The sequence below is a fragment of the Lagopus leucura genome, unplaced genomic scaffold, assembly GCF_019238085.1.
Source record: "Lagopus leucura isolate 7727_CA_CO unplaced genomic scaffold, USGS_WTPT01 Super-Scaffold_806, whole genome shotgun sequence".
Taxonomy (NCBI): domain Eukaryota; kingdom Metazoa; phylum Chordata; class Aves; order Galliformes; family Phasianidae; genus Lagopus; species Lagopus leucura.
The window spans coordinates 530,023-546,874 of record NW_024962260.1 but is presented as its reverse complement, the minus strand read 5'-3'; the positions used below and the strand labels follow the sequence as shown (position 1 = coordinate 546,874).

Below are 16,852 nucleotides of genomic sequence, written 5' to 3'. Positions count from 1 at the left end.
TGGATGCTGAAAGAGTGAGATGGTTGGCTGACGTGCCAGATGCCCCATCTGAGTGTTTGTGTCACTCCTGTGCAACTTGACTGAGTAGCAGGCACTTTGTTTTTTCCTAAAATTAGTATCTGAAATTCTCTTCCTTTGAATGTAGAAAAGTAAAGGAGGCTTCTCAGCAAAAATAATAGGCTGGTGTGTATTTTCCCATCTAATTGTGAAGTTGTTAGGAATTACTCTTCTCCAAGTATTTTCTACTTGGTCCACCACAATATTATAGCAACAAAGGTTCTTTCACTCCTGCAGATCTTGCAACAGTTAGAGATAGGGTGCAGGAGGAGAAGCACGAGCTCAGGACTCACCCTATGTCATCCCATGGCCCTGTGAGCACTGTGGCAGGAATGGGCAGAGCTGTCCCCTCTACACCAACACAGATAAAAGAGGCAAATAAATATTCTATACTGGGGACAAAACAGGAGTAAATTTCTTAATTTTCTTGGAATTATAGTGAGGGGAAAATGGAGAACGCCACGCTCCTTGGCTCTTAAACGCTACCTGAAGGGCAACTCGGGTTTTACTTCTTTATTTTTTTAATTAAGAAGTTAGGAGTTCTCAAACATAAGTGCTGGCCTGTCTACCCCACAGCTTCTAAGTAATAACTGTGAGCAATTAGAGGTTTGAGGCTTGTGCAGCTCAGAAACTGCAGCACTGGGGATCGTTGTGCCCCATGCCCTCAGCAACAGCAGTAGCTCCAGCACGGTCACATAGCCTGCATTAACAACACTCCTCGCATGCACGAGGCAGCTGGCAAAACAGTCTGTGCAGAAATTAAGTGTAGCACTTACAGAGTAAGCTGTTAATGCTTACTGCTGGCTCACTCAGTATAAATGGAACTGAATTTATAATATTAGACTAATAGCCGTTCATCTGCACATGGGATAACAACAATCAGTTAAACCAGACAAAATCCATTATTTGATTTTATATCCTTTGTGATGGATGTGTGACTTGTTAGCATTACCAGATATGGGAGCAGGTATTTTACACTCAGTCAAACCCCCCTGTTTCTGTGCTGGGGAAGGTTCAACGCTAAAATTAGGAATTTTTAAGGAGTCACATATTAATAAAAAAGTCAGAGCCTAAATTCAGGCTTGGAACTGTTTATTTAAAGGACTTCTACAGAAGTACTGGTGGAGACCAGACCACCATTCAACTTCACTGTAGAAGGAATGCAGATCTTCTTAAGTGATGGTTCCCACAGAACAGCCTGGTCCAAACACAAGAAGAGCCAAAGTTGTGGCTGTGGTTGAGATTTTAGTTTTCATCTTCATAACCGGTTGGGAGAGCATTTGTATGAGGGTTATGGAATAGAGTTTTGTTCCCATCACCCCAGGGAAAAGGCTGTTGGAAGAAAGAAGGAAAATAAGCCTTTAGCAATTAATTGAAGGAGCATAGCAAAAATGGACTCAACACCAAACACAGACTCCAGCTTAAGCAAGCTGGTAGCACTCCCAGGCTGTACAAAGCTAGAGATAAAAAAAAATCTCCATTAGCTGACAGCTGTTGTCTCCAAACAGCAAAGTCACTGCTGTGATTTGGACATCCACTGTGCTGTGCCATGAGGACCCCTGCTACAAGAGGCTGGGATCAGCTGTTAATGTGCAATGTGTATTAGCCTGAGGTAAACACAGCATCTCTACACCTGAGATGTTGTTCCGGGAGACATCACCAAGGCTACCTGGGGCTGGGAGGTGCACAGTGGTACCAGAGCTGCCAGACACTGCCGAGCTGGGAGCAAAGCCACGAGTTAAAAGCACGGCTGTACACACAACACCTCGCTCAGCAGAAGCCTGTGCTCCTCCAATTTGAAACTCTGGGCACTCGGAGCTCACAGAACACAGCAGGTAAACAAACGCACCTTGGTGCGGATGCGGAGATGAGAGTAGCGGATGAACTCGGGCCGCTCGTGCTTGTGCTGTGCCTTCAGGTAGCAGTTCAGCATACAGACACCGACCGCAGGCAGCGCCACGACGAAGCTCAGCGTCTTCCACAGGCGGGCTGGAGGCGGTACGGAACACAGCAACAGTGACCGTCCGCGTCACGGCGGGACCCGAGGGCGCGTTAAGCGTTAACACGTGAACGGGGCCGCAGCGCTGGCCCCTGCCAGCCCCCAAAGGGCACCCCGGGGGCAGCGCGTCCCGGCCCGGCGCGGAGGGCAGCGGCGCGATGCGAACCCGCGCTACGCCCCCTCGTCCCCGTTACCTCCGCCGCCTTCGTGCGCCACCGCGGCCGCCATGCTCCGGGCAGGCACTGAGCCGGGAGCGGTGGGCAGCAGCCGGGACAGCCCTCTGAGCGCCGCCATGTCCTCAGCGTCCGGAGCGCCCTACGGAACCGGAACCAGAACTGATGTCACTGCAGCGGGACGGAGCACGCGCGGTGTTCCGCCACCGCCTGCCTGACCTTGAGCTGCGGCACGCTTCTGCGCATGCGTTGTCGCAGGGCGGGAGGATCTTTAGTCACGTGAGCGTCCTCGCGCTAAGTCGCTGAAGGGTGGTGAACGGGCGCCATTTTGGTGCTGAAGGGTGATGCTGATGTGTTGCTGTTAGAGGCTTGGGGTGTTGCTGTGTGAGCGGCTCTGGAGCTGTGAGGATGGGATTGGAGAGCCCTGGAAAGAGGATGGGAAGGGGCCCTCCATTGAGGCTGTGCATAAGCAGTGGCAGTCAGTGCAGAGCAGTGAGGAAAGGAGCCAGCTTTAGGAGGTGTGGGCATAGGGCTGGTTGGGCTGGGGCACAGAGAAGGCTGCAGTGTGGCTGTGGCTGATTTGAACTCATCCTGGGTGCTGCAGGTCAGCACAGGGTAGAATTGGTGTTCAGGCTGATCTCCAAGCAGAAGAAGGGAAGGTAACCATGTATGGCACTGTGTGCAAATGAAATGTAGAGGAGGAAAGTTTCCTAGTGTTCCGTGGCTGAGATTCAGAGTCTGTGCTCAGTGCAGGCAGCTTCAGAGATGTTCCTCGTGTCCTGGGTAACATTCCCTGCCAGTGAGGTGATTGCACACTTTGTATTTTGCGCTTTGTATTTTGATTGCTTTTAGGCAACATCAAGAGGGCATCTGTTGTGTTTCTTAAGGTTTTTGTTTGTTTGTTTATAGGTATGTATTAGGGACCAATCTCCTCACTGGGATATAAAAGTTATGTTGGTCATAACAGTAAAAATATGCCTGTAATTAAATATATTTTTGTAGCCACTGGTATATTTTTAATTATGTGGACTCCTGGGATAATTCTGCTGACATCGTAACATCTTTTGGATTAACAAAACATCTCCAGAAGAACTCTTCATGGTAATTAATTTGCAAATGTCTGGATCCTATTTGACTGTGGTTCTTACTGGAGCCTGGCAATAGCCTGTTTGACCTTTGGTAGAAGCCAGGTCGATGGAGGGCGCAGTCAGAGCAGCAGCCTGCGAAGCTCCAGAGGGCTCATGGAGAACAACTAAAAAGGGTTCCTGTCTGTCCTCCCCTGGGTGTGCTGGTGGTTTCATTACTTTCTGATTTAAAATAGTACTTCCTCAAGCTTTATCATCCCTACAAATAATCTCTATCTTGGGCATGTCAGGAGACTAATGGGTCTGATTCACCTCTTCTTTAAATGTGGTATAAATGGGGAGTGACTACTTAAATATACAATATTTAAATTTTTTTATTTAAATTTTCATATACAATATGAAAAATTTTCTTGTGGATAAGAAAAGCCAGGCAGGTATTTGAAGAAAGCAAGCTATTCTAAAGAGAATTGTGAGGGATGTTCTGCTAACAGTTCTGAATGAAACATGCTGAACTGTGCAATACGTACTGGTTGTTATCACCACGATGACTGCATCTATCATGACAGCATGTGTCTTAATGAAGGTGTGGGGAAAATACTGGTGAGCAAACAGGCAGCTCTGCCATCGACTCTGGCTGCCTCTGATCACTGAGAACCACTGTTTGGACTCACTTTTATGCGCTGTTTCCTTACAGAAGAGACTTAGGCCATTTTCTTGTCTTGCTTTTCCCAGCTGCAGTGCTGGGTAGCAGGGAAAAGAGGACGTGGGTAACAATACGAATCTCGGGGTGAAATGTGATACGTGAAAGCCTTCGATACTGTCAGCTGGAGTTGAAGTCTCTGGGAGCAATGCCGGGCCGGCCCGCCTGGTGGCAAACTGCTGTCACTGGCAGCACCTCTCTGCTGAGCAAGTTTGGAAACAACGAGCACGCTCACTGGGATTTCAGGCTGTAATCTCATCTCTCTGCGTTCTGAGGCTTTCAGCAGCCTGCTCATCCCTCTATAATAGCAATGCTTCCTGCATCAGATATTGACGGGGCACTGCCATAACGAATGTGGAGTTTGAGCTGCAGAGATAGTGCCCGTGTCTCAAACTTCACAGAGTTTCTGGGGGGGTTCTTCATCTTCTCCCTGTAGTTCTGCGACAGCGGAAATCAATATTCTGCCATCTGTAAATTCTTTGTTCCCCTTTTCACCAGGGCTTTATCAGCTTTGTAAGTGAGGGGGGGGGGGCCCCGGGAAGAGAGCGTTTAGAGGGCCATTGTCCCTTCTCTAGGGAATGATCTGGAAGTACTATGCAAATCTTCATTTGAAGACTCTGGGAACCGGGGGAGGGCTTTAGCTGCGAGCTCAGTAGGAGGGGAGCTCAGTGTCCCTGCTCGCACACTCCTGCTTACTGCAAGTAGCTGGGAAGAGTTTTTTGAACTGGCAGAACAGACGTTTTGCGCTTTGTGCGCTTCTGTGAGGCTTTGCTGTCCTCCTGCTTTGTGCTTTTTTTCCCTGCCTACTTCTAAAGTTTTGCATAAGAATTGGGAAGGGGGGGGGAGATCGAGGAGTTACTGTTACTGATTATGAGGTCAGGAGGGTGCAGCACCCCTCCTGCCTGCCTTCCTTGCACGTTGATCTGGAGCCTCCTACCAGGCAGTGGTGCAGCTGCAGTGTGCTAGTCTGAGTTGCATGTCAGCATAGCCTGACTGCTGGCACTGCGTTAGCATAGAGCACAGACCCGATTTCAGTGAGCAAACGGTTCAGCTGGTAAGGAATAGTGGAGTGAAATAGTTTGCAGTTCTCAAATTAGCACATTGTAGCCAGGTCTTAAAAAGCCCTCTCTTACTGGGGCAAAGACTCGCAGCCCAGTACCTGCTTTATGAAACCCTGCAGTCTGTCCTGGCATGGCTTAATGCTGTGTGTCACCTGTTTTGTATTAAGAGAGGATCACACTAACTGCCAGCTTCCTGGAAACTGCGTAGGGTCCTGCTTAGGCCTCTTGGAAAGGGAAATACCCCTGCTGCACAGACACGAGGGAGAACAGGGCGGCGGGGGAGGGAAGCATGGATTAAATCTGGGCATTTTGGGGTTTATGCATGTTAAAGGCCGTCACGGACTTTTTACTTTTCTCACCTTCTTTTTCACGGCAGTAGCCCTGTTTATTTTCACTGTTTATTTTCAAACGTGGAGGGGTTTTTGTGTTCCAGCAAACTCAAAAAGAATGACTTTCTCCAGGGCTGTCATTATTTCAGTGTAATGCTGTTCTCTATATTCATCCAAGAAGATGCAGCCTTTTCAAAAATCTCACCTTCAGTCAAGGGAATGGAGGACTCCATACCACAAGGCCTGGTTCTCTTGGCTTCCACATATCCAATGCTATGTAAGCCTACCAGTTTGTTCTGCAAGGACTTTACTGCTTTTTGGGGGGTGTATTGCAGGCGTCCTCTTGTGTCAAGCTGGGTCTAAATTCACTCTTTTTTTTTTTTTTTTTTTTTTTTTTGTAACTCCGGAGTGACTCGGCTGATTTCAATGAGTGCCCTGTGGAGCTGTGCTAGCTGGAAACCAGCCTCACTCCTGCAAGGGCTGCAGCTACCTGTGCACGCTTCCATATCCGTGTAGGTGCTTTTCCAAGTACACTTGTTTGCATGTGGGCCAGCGCGTGAATGCACATTCTGCTCACCCGCTCTTCCCATATGCATGCAAACACACGCATTCTCAAGTGCACGCATCCATTCCCTTTCTCTCATACACGTTTACGCATATACACAGACCTTTTTGAAAGCTCCTGTGTTCAGAAAGGTTTTATTTATAGGTCCTGCCTGGTTGTGAATGTGAAAGGGAGAAAGCCCCTCAGAGGGGGCCTTTCATGTGTAAATCAGCCCAGGCTGAGAGCATTGGGGTCACTGAGAGGAGGATTTCTCTCTTAATTACTCAGAGAGAAAGCAGGCAGGGGACTTTCTCAAACTAATAGGGTTGTTCTCTGCTGGGGAAAGCAGCTTGAAATGCCCAATTGCATCAGACTTCGGGTTCTGAATCACAGGACTCCTCTTCCAGTAACAGAGCTTGTGTGTATGTGGCACTAAAAACAAGTCAGCTTCCAAACCAGCTTACTTATTAAAGATGGTTATGTTCAGTCTGATAACTGTGCATTCTGTGGAGGCTGTCTGCAAAGTAGAAAAATGTTGTTTGGAGATTAGTGCCGTGAAAGGGGCTCTGAACTTGGTCTTAAAATCAGCACTGAGTTCCCAGTTCAGCCATAGAGGGCCTTTGTGGCCTTTGACAAGAGGCTGCCCTGTGCCTAGCTGTGAAACAGCATCATTCTTCCAGAATGGGGCTGTTGAGAACAAAAGGTATGGATTGTGATGCTCTTGGTTTTCGGGCTGAGTTCTAAGGTGACTCTGCATGTCTGAAGAGGTCGGTCTTTTACCTGGAATGCAGTGCAAGCATGTGGATTTCCCTGCTGAAGTTTCATGGTTGCTGTTCATCCACCAACACAAAATCGAATCTGGAAATCCATTGCAGAGGCAAAGCATTCCCCAGTTGTGACAGAAACCAGCCAGTTCTTTACAGGAACCACAGGACCTGCTTGTGCAACCACAAGACAGCATGAAATGCAGCTGCAAAATGCAGCTGTCAGCAGTTGCAGGGAAGAAATCACTTGTGTGTGTGATGTGCAAGTGCACGCAAGCGGATTTGCATTTATTTGTTTATTCAGCTTCAATTAAGGTTACACCGTGTCATTTGTAGCTGCTTTTCATATGGTCTCTGGCTTTCTGGATTGGACATAAATGCTTTGAGAGGTAAATGTTCCCAACCTGTGCCACAACCCTCCTGGAGCCCCAGTGCAGGGCTCTTGAAGCTGCATTAGGTCAGCTTGCCTGGGAAGGCCGAGGTTGAAGGCCCTGAGCACCTGTTTGAGGAGCGGTGGGGGCCGGCAGCCTGAAGTGCCTGCAGAGGTCAGGGAGAAATGAATGGGTCATTTCTTTTGCAAATGAAGAGCTCCAGCCTGGAGCAGCCTTAGCAGGGCCCAGCATGTGGGTCCAGGCTGTTCCTTTTATGAGCTGATGGAAATGGGGCCCGAAAGGACTTCCCTGATAAGAGTTCTGTCGCAGCCTTTGTTATCTTTGCCTCCCTCAGCATGCACTGGCCATAGAATATGGATTGGGGGTTATCCTGGCTACCAGCATGGTCAGGAGGATGCAGGCTTCATGGCAGCAGAGGAAACCAAAGGCTGCAGGGTATCCTTATTGCCATTCCACTAGGAAAATCTTGTATTAAGATGTAGAACACATGTTTCTCTCTGTGCTAGTGCTCCTTCTCATCCAATCTAAGGGCTGCTTTAAAGTAATGCACTTAACTTAGTATCAGGGATTTAAAAGCCTTGATTCTCTTCTTTCTGATGGTAAATTTTCACTTACTTTGACAAGTCCTATGAATACCTGATGCATCATTTTCCCTGTAAAACACTGAATAATAGTAGTATCTTTTTCTTAGAGGTGTTGAGAATTTGGGATCCTTCATGTATGCATGTGTGCTGTTAAGTAGCATGCTCTTATTGGTGGTCACAGTTATGTCATACGTTGTAGTTATGGTCAGAGTTACTGGTTTTGTCTGCTTTTTGCGCAACAGTGTTAATTCTTTCAATGTGTTGGTTTGGAATTCTCCTGACAGCAGATAAACAATGTCAGTTCTGTGTTTCCATTTGCTTTTGCTTTGCAGACCACCGTGAAACTTTTTTTTGCTGTGACATTGTAATGGGAGGTGGAGACACCTCGAGGAGAAGGTCGAAACAGACAGCAGCAGTTGCAGGCAGTAATGTCTGTCTATGACTGGAGAAAATCCGGCCCCAATTACAGGTTTGTATGATCTCTGTATGCCATCTTCACTACGTACAGGTATTTAAGGCAAGACGTGACACGGAAATAGCTGCTTCCCCTGTAGCAGCTCCAGGAACAGCTTTCTATTACTGTGGAGCAGGGGAGGGTGAGGGTTTTAAGGGAAGGTGGCTAAGGTCACAGTAGCTATGCTCTGGGTTTTTCCTTGCTGCTGTAGTGCTACAGCCAGGGCCTGAGGCAAGCAGCTAAGAGTTAGAGAAGTCATGGGACTTATGCTGAAGATAAAAACAAACTTAAGCTTAGACGTTATTTTTTGACCTCTGCTGTATGTGAAGGATTGTTTTTATGGCTTTATTTCCGTTTTCCTTTAGAAATGTCAGGAAGACTCTCCATGTTTCAGATCTGTTTCGGTACGTTTTCACTTCATGATGCCGAGTACTGACGCTCTCAGGAGGTTGCAGAAAAAGGACATAAAACCATAATAAGTTTTCAGAGAGGTAAACACGCTCTTTATTTCTTCGAAACGTCAGCCAGGCTGTAAGTGGTGCTGAAAGAGAAGATGGATGTTTCTGAGGGCTTAGGGACAGTTTTGTGTTTGGGGTAAGGCTGAGGTTAGCCATGGCGCCTGCATCCAGGCAGTAATTTGACAGCAGACATGGGCACACAGTAATGCAGTCTCTGAAAATCACAGAAACCTGCTGAGTTATTGTGAGCTGGAGGAGCTTTTTCTGTTTGTGGGCACATGAGTCTGCCTGCCTCACATTGTGAACACAAAACTGAGACGTAAAGGAGGCTGGCAGATATTGCAGAATGCTGATGGAAGGGGGGAGAGGGCAGAAGAAATGGTAAAAGTTTGTAGATAAAGGGCTTGGTGCTAGTTGTGAATTCCTATCAGGTAACTGGTCTTCAAATGGAAGCATTTGTTAAGTAAAGTGATGATTTAAGGTGGGAGTTGGATAAATATCTGCAAAGGTTTTTGAACCCTATTTGCAGTGTGATTGTGGGATATGCTAATAGAGAAAGCAGTTTTACTTGCTAAATAGTCTTTGTATTTGTTTATGTATCTAAAATACACAGAGCAGGCAGTGTGTATGATACCACTGAAAGAGGGAAGCAGGTAACACTATGGGGTGTGGGCACATAATATCCCACAGATAATCCTGTCTGCAAAGAAGGCATGTGAATTTCCTTCTGGTAACCCCCTGCCCCCCTACCATCCTGTGAGCATCACTGCTGGGTTATCTGGGGCCTTGTACCTGGCTGCTGGCTTGTGTCCCCTGTTCCACACACCCACTCCTGTTCCACCATGGACAATGCAACCTGCTTTATGCATACTGGCTTTCTTGGATGCTGTGTGTCTTTTTTCCTTTTACTGGGGCTTAGGTAACTTGATGTAGTTGTAGGCTGTCCTTGGCAGTGCCTGCAGTCTGTGGCTGAAGTGATGCCTTCCACAGAGCACAGCCAGCAGCTCCTCTTGTCAGTGCATATAGTGCATATCCCTTCTTTGTGCCTGTCAGTGCTCTGCTGGAGAACATAACAGGCTCTGCCTGGCAGGTCTGGGGCAGTTCCCCACACAGGCACACCCTGATTTCCTACCACAGCTCTAGCTGTTCCACAGGATTGTAGCAGCTTGAAATTGGTGCTTTATTTCAGATTTTTTTTTTAACTTTTGAGAGTCTGTTGGTGAGCCTTGAATCATTCCCATGCTTCAGCCTTGTGTGTTAATTTCCAAGGACGCTCAAGCTGCTGATAGATGTGTGCAGAAACAACCTTCGACCATTCCTGTAAATCACTGTGTTCTTCATCAGTTTCATTCCGGGCTTTTTCTTAAACTGGACGCAGGACAATGGACACCAGCAGGCACGGCTCCCAGTGACTGGGTTATTGTCACATATCCAAAAGCCTGGTGGGAGGAGCAGACATCAGGTCTGAATTCATCCTGCCGGGGAGATTCGGCTGAGAGAGGAGGAAAAGAAGGTCAGAGGAGGCTCCAAGGAAACGGCTTTGGTTTAAAACGTTTCATTAATTTTTTCACACTGGAAATATAAAGTGCAGAAATACAATTGCTTGGCAGAGAAACCACATTTATTAAGTCCTGTATACATTCAGTACTCTGTACAGAAGGAGACAAAATATCTCCCTGGCCAACTTAGCAGAATTACAGGTCCCTGTCATATATGTGACTTCTTTTTTTGCTTCCCAAAATAGCTCACATAACCTGGAGCTGTTTTTTATCATTGATAAATGTATTGATAAAGAATGTTCTTTTTCTAGCAAACCATTGCGCTCTTCTGTAGTCACACAGTCTTTGCAGAGCAGCCTACCTTTATCTAGGCAGTGTATCAGTGTCAGTCCAGCTGGGAACACTACCGGGATACTCTCCTCATATTGTTTCCCTTCCCTTCTGTGTCTGCCTTTGATTTTTCCTGTTGTAACTCTATAAGATAATCACAGCCAACCTTTTCGAAAGGGTTATTCTTCTCCCTGTTGATTTGACAAGCTTCTTTTTGGAAAGATATTTTGCACCTGCCACTTGAGCTTTGTAACCTCGGGATGTTCTGCCTCATGCAGGCAGCGCTGGGAGTTTGGGTTCGTGCACATACCTGCAAGAGATAGCCAATGCAGGGTTACAGCAAATGTCACCAGTTGGAAGGCAGGAAAGGAGCTGCCAGTAAGTCTCATCTGCTTTCTTCTTTTGGGGCATAGTTTGGCCAAAAAACTGAGCAGTCAAAATGTCACAGATGTATGCGGGTGGGTTTCTCCTGGGAAGCCAGGATTACTTTACATTTATTTTTTAAATGATAGGTGAAAAACTTGGAGGGGTTTTGTTATTACATGCCAGTGGTAATTTAAAAATTATTCTGGCTCTGAAAGAAATGTTTCCCAGCAGATTGCCAAAACAAAAGCAAGCACACAATGCCCTACAAAAAGGTCAGTCCTGTCCAGGCACTGAAACACCTGAAGTACACACTGTCAGCCTTTCGCACTGCCAACCCCTGTGGTACATTTGTACCCAGGCTCTTGTCAGCACTTCACATAATTTTTATGTTCTTTACTGACTGTACCGGGCAGCGTGTTGTCAGGCCCTGCATGCACCAGCCAACTCTGCAAGCTCCTGCAGGTCCAGCTGCATGTGTTCAAGGTCTGCTCTGATATGGTGGGTGTATCCTGGGACCAGAGTGCTGAGAGAAGCTTGCTGGGGGCTCTCTGCTTTCCTTGAGAGCTGTGACACAGAGCTGTCCTTGTCTGGGGGTAGGCTGTAGGTGTGTCCAAGTGTCACCCTTCCTGATTCTGACTTGCTGACTTGACTTTCTGGCTTGGCCTCGAATCAGCAGGCTCATTTGATGCTTCTTGGACTCCTGGTTAAACTTGGTTAGTCTCACCAGACCTGCTCCACTCTTGTTTCTGCACTGTGCCTACTGCTGAGGTCTCTGCCTGCCCTGCTGTCACAGTGTGCCAGGCTTCTCTTGTGCTCCTCTGCAGCTCCCACACTGCTCTGCTCCCAGCATTGACCTCAGCCTCCCTGCAAAGCATCTCTATCTGGAAAGTTAGAGAGCAAGTGGGCAGGAGTACAGGAGATGCTGGGAGACCATGCTGGTTTATTGCTATGACAAATAAAAGAAACGTTGCATTAGTTTTGCCTTCCATGTTTTCCAACTTCTTAAAAAGACAAACCCCAAATTGGGTCTGTTGGCAAGGGCTTGGAATGCTAAGCAAACAGCCGGCAGGAGGAGCTCTCAAGACATTTTGCTTGATCAGTTTTTGGACAGTCCTAGCGGTATATTTTAAGGGCATCACTTTAGAGGCACTTTCTTGCAGAAAAACTGACTTGATTGAGCTGCTTTAGTGGCTTTTATTTTACATATTTGTAATTCCTCCACACCCCCATTTTCCCAGGTCCCTTCTTTCATTGTGATCTCTCTCTCAGTCGTTGATTGAGAAACTTACTATTCAGGAAAACATTAGGGATCATTTTGGTTCCTGGAAGGAGGCAAATGGGTTTTTTAACTTCCAAGAAAGCTAATGAACAGCATCCTAACCACAGAGTAAAGAATTCCTAAGCAATCCTTATCTCTGAGTAGAAAGATATCAAGGAAAGATAACAATTTGGATTCCTTACACCCTATGAGGGAACCTCTAAGCAAAGGAGCTCTGCAATGCATCAGTACCACTCTGAGTGTTCAGCTGACAAAGTTCTTCAAATAGCTCTGTCTCCTGGTATACAGTTGATCTTTTTCTTCTGTAAGAAACAACAGTCATTCTCTGTGTTCCCCCTGCTTCTTAAATCCAGACCCAAACTGAGTGGGCCCTGTAGCCACGCCTCCACACCACCTCTGAAAACAAATCCAGATTACTATTTTTTCTTTCCTATGATGGACTTTTTTTGTAAGTCTGGCCTTTGTTTAGTTATCCAAACGGGAGCTAAGTGCCTTCTGGTCTTGAATATTGCTGTAATAATTATTTGGAATGCACCAGAAACTATTGTAATGCATATCAGTGCAAGTTAAGTCAATAGAGATTCTTGAAATTTATCCTGGTGTTCAGAGAATGGAATTCATGCACTTCAATTTACAGCTTATCAGATTTAATGAATTCACAGTAATCTTTTATGTTCTTGTTTACACATTTTCTTCCTATTCAACCATAATGTATGTGATTTAGAAAATGCAGAGCTGAAAGGCAGTGTATGGGTCAGATATGTCCCACGGAGCACAGCGCTGTGCTTCGGATTTCAATCACATTTGCAAAGCCTCTGTGCAGAAGTGCTACTTTCTGACTCACTTGATGCACAGAAATCCAGCTTGATTTTTCAGAACTCTCTTTGCATTCTGGAAGCTAGAAAAGTGTACTGAGGAGCAGAGATGATGTTCTTTAGAGTCATTAGATGATAATTATTAAGAGACATTATTTTATTTTTTGAAGGTGATTTTTCAATGTAATGCCATATTTTAGTTTGAAGGCTGGTAAATTGGAAACCATTGGATCTACCTTTTCTGGAAGTCATTTAGTACATCACCAAGAAAACCTCACATAAACCTTCCTTTTCCCAGGATATCAGCATACCATCTGAAGGTTATCCCACTGTGGTTCATTCTGTTCAGGGTTTGAAGGACAAAAGGATCACATTGATTTCCATGATGTTTAAGGCTAAACACGTGATGTTCTCACCTGGACATTATTTCTCCCTGACTTTATGAAACGTGACAACTTGAAAATGCTCCATCTGATCAATTGTAAACATTCAGGTAATTCCCATCATTACTGTGGGAGAGTATCACTACTCCGGGAAAACAGTAGAAACCAACATGGAAAAATGAGGTAGCAGCAGTAATTTAGATATCACTGATTTGCAGATCAAGTGATTGGGCACTAGCACTCATTTGTGTCCCTGGCATACCAATACATTTTTTTCTCCTCTCTGAGAACTGGAGTTATCACATCACTGAAAGATCTGTGGCTGGATAAATAATACAGAGCTTGTATGCAATCTGTGCAGAACTGAAGGAAAATAGATCTGAAGTTCAGAATGGAGGAAAGGATGGTGGACATGCAACAGCTCTACTATGAGGGTGCCCTGCTACAGCAGGAGTGAAGGTATGCATGGAAATGCTGATAGTGACATCAAGAGGAGGTAGATGGGGCACTGTGCTGCTGTTGTAGGAGGGAATGAAGGATTCTCAAGGAGAGTAGGAAGAGGATTCCTGAAGGGGAGAAGTATTGGCATCACACCAACCTGTGTGCAGCCTGCTTGTGAGCACATGTGTGCTTCAGGTGTTAGAGGAGAGGCTGAGAGAGGGCTTTGGAAAGGTGGCACGTGAGGCATCTGTGAAGCAGGGGGGAGTGTTAAAAAATGAGAGAGGCCCTCAGAGTAAAGGGAAGTGGGGTGAGACTGGATTCGTTCTGAGGATTTGTAAAAATGGGGGGGAGGATAGCCCATGGTGGGCTTGAGGAAGGTGAGTGTCCTGGCTTCACAGGGCCCAGCTTTGAAGTACTGCCTTAATGCTGTTGAAAAACAAAGGAGCCTTAATGGCTTTCAAGTACTGCTCTATTTTCTGAACTCATTAGATTCTCTTCTTTCCATCTTAGTACTGGATGTTGAAGCTTATTAAGCAATAACCTAACAACACTGCTAGTATTTCCACGTTCTGTTTCTTTAAGAAGTTCATAAGACTTGTCACACTGTCCCTGCAAAGCTGTCTCTGCTGCACTATCTAATCCAAAATACTGTGTATGAGATTTATGTTCTGTGATAAACTTGGACCCCACCACGTTACAAACAAACAGATTACTTAATGTTGTCCTTATTATTGAGTTTGAAGGGCTCTTCTGTTTCGTGGAGTACATCACCCTCAGCCCACAGCTGTGGTCTCCACGGCTCTGTGCCTCACACATCTACAAGCTTGGGCAATCTGGAATGAAGAACTTCCTCCAGAGGCACTTTAATACTTTGGTGGATTCATTGTGTTCTTTGTGATAAAATTGTGCGTGTCTGAACCACAGTAGAAGATAGGAGGCATTGTGGAATTGACCAAAGGGTCCTTGATATGTAAATAATAGGTTTCTCCTCTCTTGTGTAAGTCCCCTTGAACTTGATATTTTAATATATAAGGCTTCCCCGAAACTCTGGATCCATCTTGTAAGGTTCCTAGAAAAATAATTATACACAAAATCACCAGACTTCAGATTCACCCCATGTAAACCTGGCAAACTTGAGCCTGAAAACCAAGAAGACTGAAAGTGTAATGCCAGTCACACCCTGTACACAAAGACTACAGGCCTAACCAGAGCAGGAATTTGCTACAAAATCTCTCTGATCTGAAATCAAGCAGAACTCTGGAAACAACTGCTAAATACCCAAGGCCAGAGACCTCTCGTCCTCAGGCCAGTTCTTGTGTTATATGGTGATCTAAAGCTTGTTCTGTTTCCAGTTTATGGAAAGATTGCTATTATTCATTGTAGCAATTGAAATATTTTGCCTGGTCTTTGTTGCTGTTGTTAAAATGAGTCTACATGTAGCTGAATTAATAGTTCTTCTCATAGTGACTGCAGGACAAAAAGACATCACTATCTCCCCATTTCCAAGCGAGAAGTTCACCTTCCAGCTCTGGGTGTACCCTTGGGATGGCAACAGTGACTACCATCACTAATAGTATAGTTTATACTGTCTAGATAGCCTTGGGGCAAAAGATCAGCTTAATCATTAATGAATTCATCTTGAAGTTACTTGCCTTGAAAAGGCTATCTATCGCTCAGGTGTGACCAAGCAGTCTGGTCTCTATATTGTTTCTCAACTCAGACCATCACCATCAATTTCACGTGTTCATTGTCTGGTTCAGCTGACACTAAGAAGTCATTTGCTGAATACTGGGGTTTTCTTCTGATTTTGTATCCCAAACACAGCTGTAATTCAGTGTGACTCTGGTGGAGGGTCACTGCATTACTCCAAGACCTGTCAGATATCCAAGTATTCAATGGCAACAGCTGAACAGAGACAGGCAGAGAGGAACACACTGAACTTCTCAGCTGGCTTCTTATTTCCAGCCCCACGCTCTGTACTGTTGTACTGGGTGGTCAGAATCCTTCAGTTCTTCTTCTTTTTGGTTTGTTAATGCTAGCAGATGGAAATCCAGCTCAACTTTCAAAAATGCTGAATAATTTATTAAGAACAAAATTGTTGGGTTTGAGAGCTGGTTCCTTCTCTTTTTCTCCTTTTTTTTTCTTTCCTCTCCAAACTGACTTTCAGAGGCAAAGTTTCTAATTACAGGTCAGAGAAGCAGGTTTAATCACACAGCAGAGCCCTTGATGCAGCATTAGAGAGTGTTATTTATACACCTGAATTAATAGGGATGCAGCATTTCAGTAGAGAACAATAAGGTGGTTTTCAATTTCACTCTTTTTTTTTTATGTGAAACAAGCCACATCAGATTAATCAGGCTTTTTGACCTAATTTATTCAGATTTTAAGTAACCAACGAGTAAGTGCTGTGCAGACTTGGAGCAGAAAGAAGCAGGAATAGAGAACTGCACACGTAGCAAGGGCATATCAGAGAAAGCCAGGAGGAGATCAAAAGAGGAAGCCTTTGGGCAAATTAACCAGGGCAAAAATACAAATATGCTGCTGTTTGTCCTAGGGAAGACTTTTGGAGAATGGTAGCAGCCACAGAAACTGGAGGACAGCCTGTGGTGTGTTGATATGCACCCAGATACCTCAAAGCTTTGTTCTTGTAAGACCAGGAATAGGAGTGGTGAAGATGAAACCTGAAGCATACGAAGAGTCCCTTGTACTCCGTGCTGCAGGGAATGGGATCCCTGCACCATCAGCACTTCGAGTCAGCTTTTACTGGAGGTGTTGGTTCTGTAGCACTGAAAAGAAGTGAGAAATCCTGCATGGGATTGTTCCTGCAATGTCATGGTCTCCAGTGTGACTGATTTGCAGCAGTATGGAGGTGAATTTTCTCAGGTGTTTTGGAACTCAGGCTTCCTGTGCACTTTTCTCCAGTTTCATCTCTAACTCGTGTAGGTTGGCTTTATGTGTTTCACTCGGCTGCTTGGAAAGTCTATAAACATTTATAGGACTTTCTTGGACTTTTTCAGGGTGAAAAAGTGGGAGGCTTGTGACTTTGCATTTGATTCTCTAAGTTATAGGATAAGCTGGGCTGACTGACATCCTGATGTCCGGGTAGGTAGTGTGTCCCACTGATCCATGTGATGGGAAA

At 45.6% G+C, this 16,852-nt stretch overlaps 1 protein-coding gene and 1 long non-coding RNA gene across 2 annotated transcripts; one reads left to right on the top strand and one right to left on the bottom strand.

Moving 5' to 3' along the window:
- Positions 1-1,132: 1,132 nt before the first annotated feature.
- Positions 1,133-2,387, bottom strand: LOC122176870 (cytochrome c oxidase subunit 6A2, mitochondrial). Its single transcript, XM_042865827.1, has 3 exons — positions 2,251-2,387; positions 1,907-2,046; positions 1,133-1,389 (listed from the first exon to the last, which is right to left on the bottom strand). Exons 1-3 carry the CDS (start codon positions 2,348-2,350, stop codon positions 1,303-1,305), a joined length of 327 nt encoding a protein of 108 aa, XP_042721761.1. The 5' UTR covers positions 2,351-2,387; the 3' UTR covers positions 1,133-1,302.
- Positions 2,388-2,574: 187 nt separating this feature from the next.
- LOC122176888 lies at positions 2,575-9,297 on the top strand. The gene is made up of 4 exons (XR_006177869.1): positions 2,575-3,033; positions 8,021-8,157; positions 8,508-8,633; positions 9,214-9,297. It is a non-coding gene; the product is annotated as an uncharacterized LOC122176888 (long non-coding RNA).
- The last annotated feature ends 7,555 nt before the right edge of the window (positions 9,298-16,852 follow it).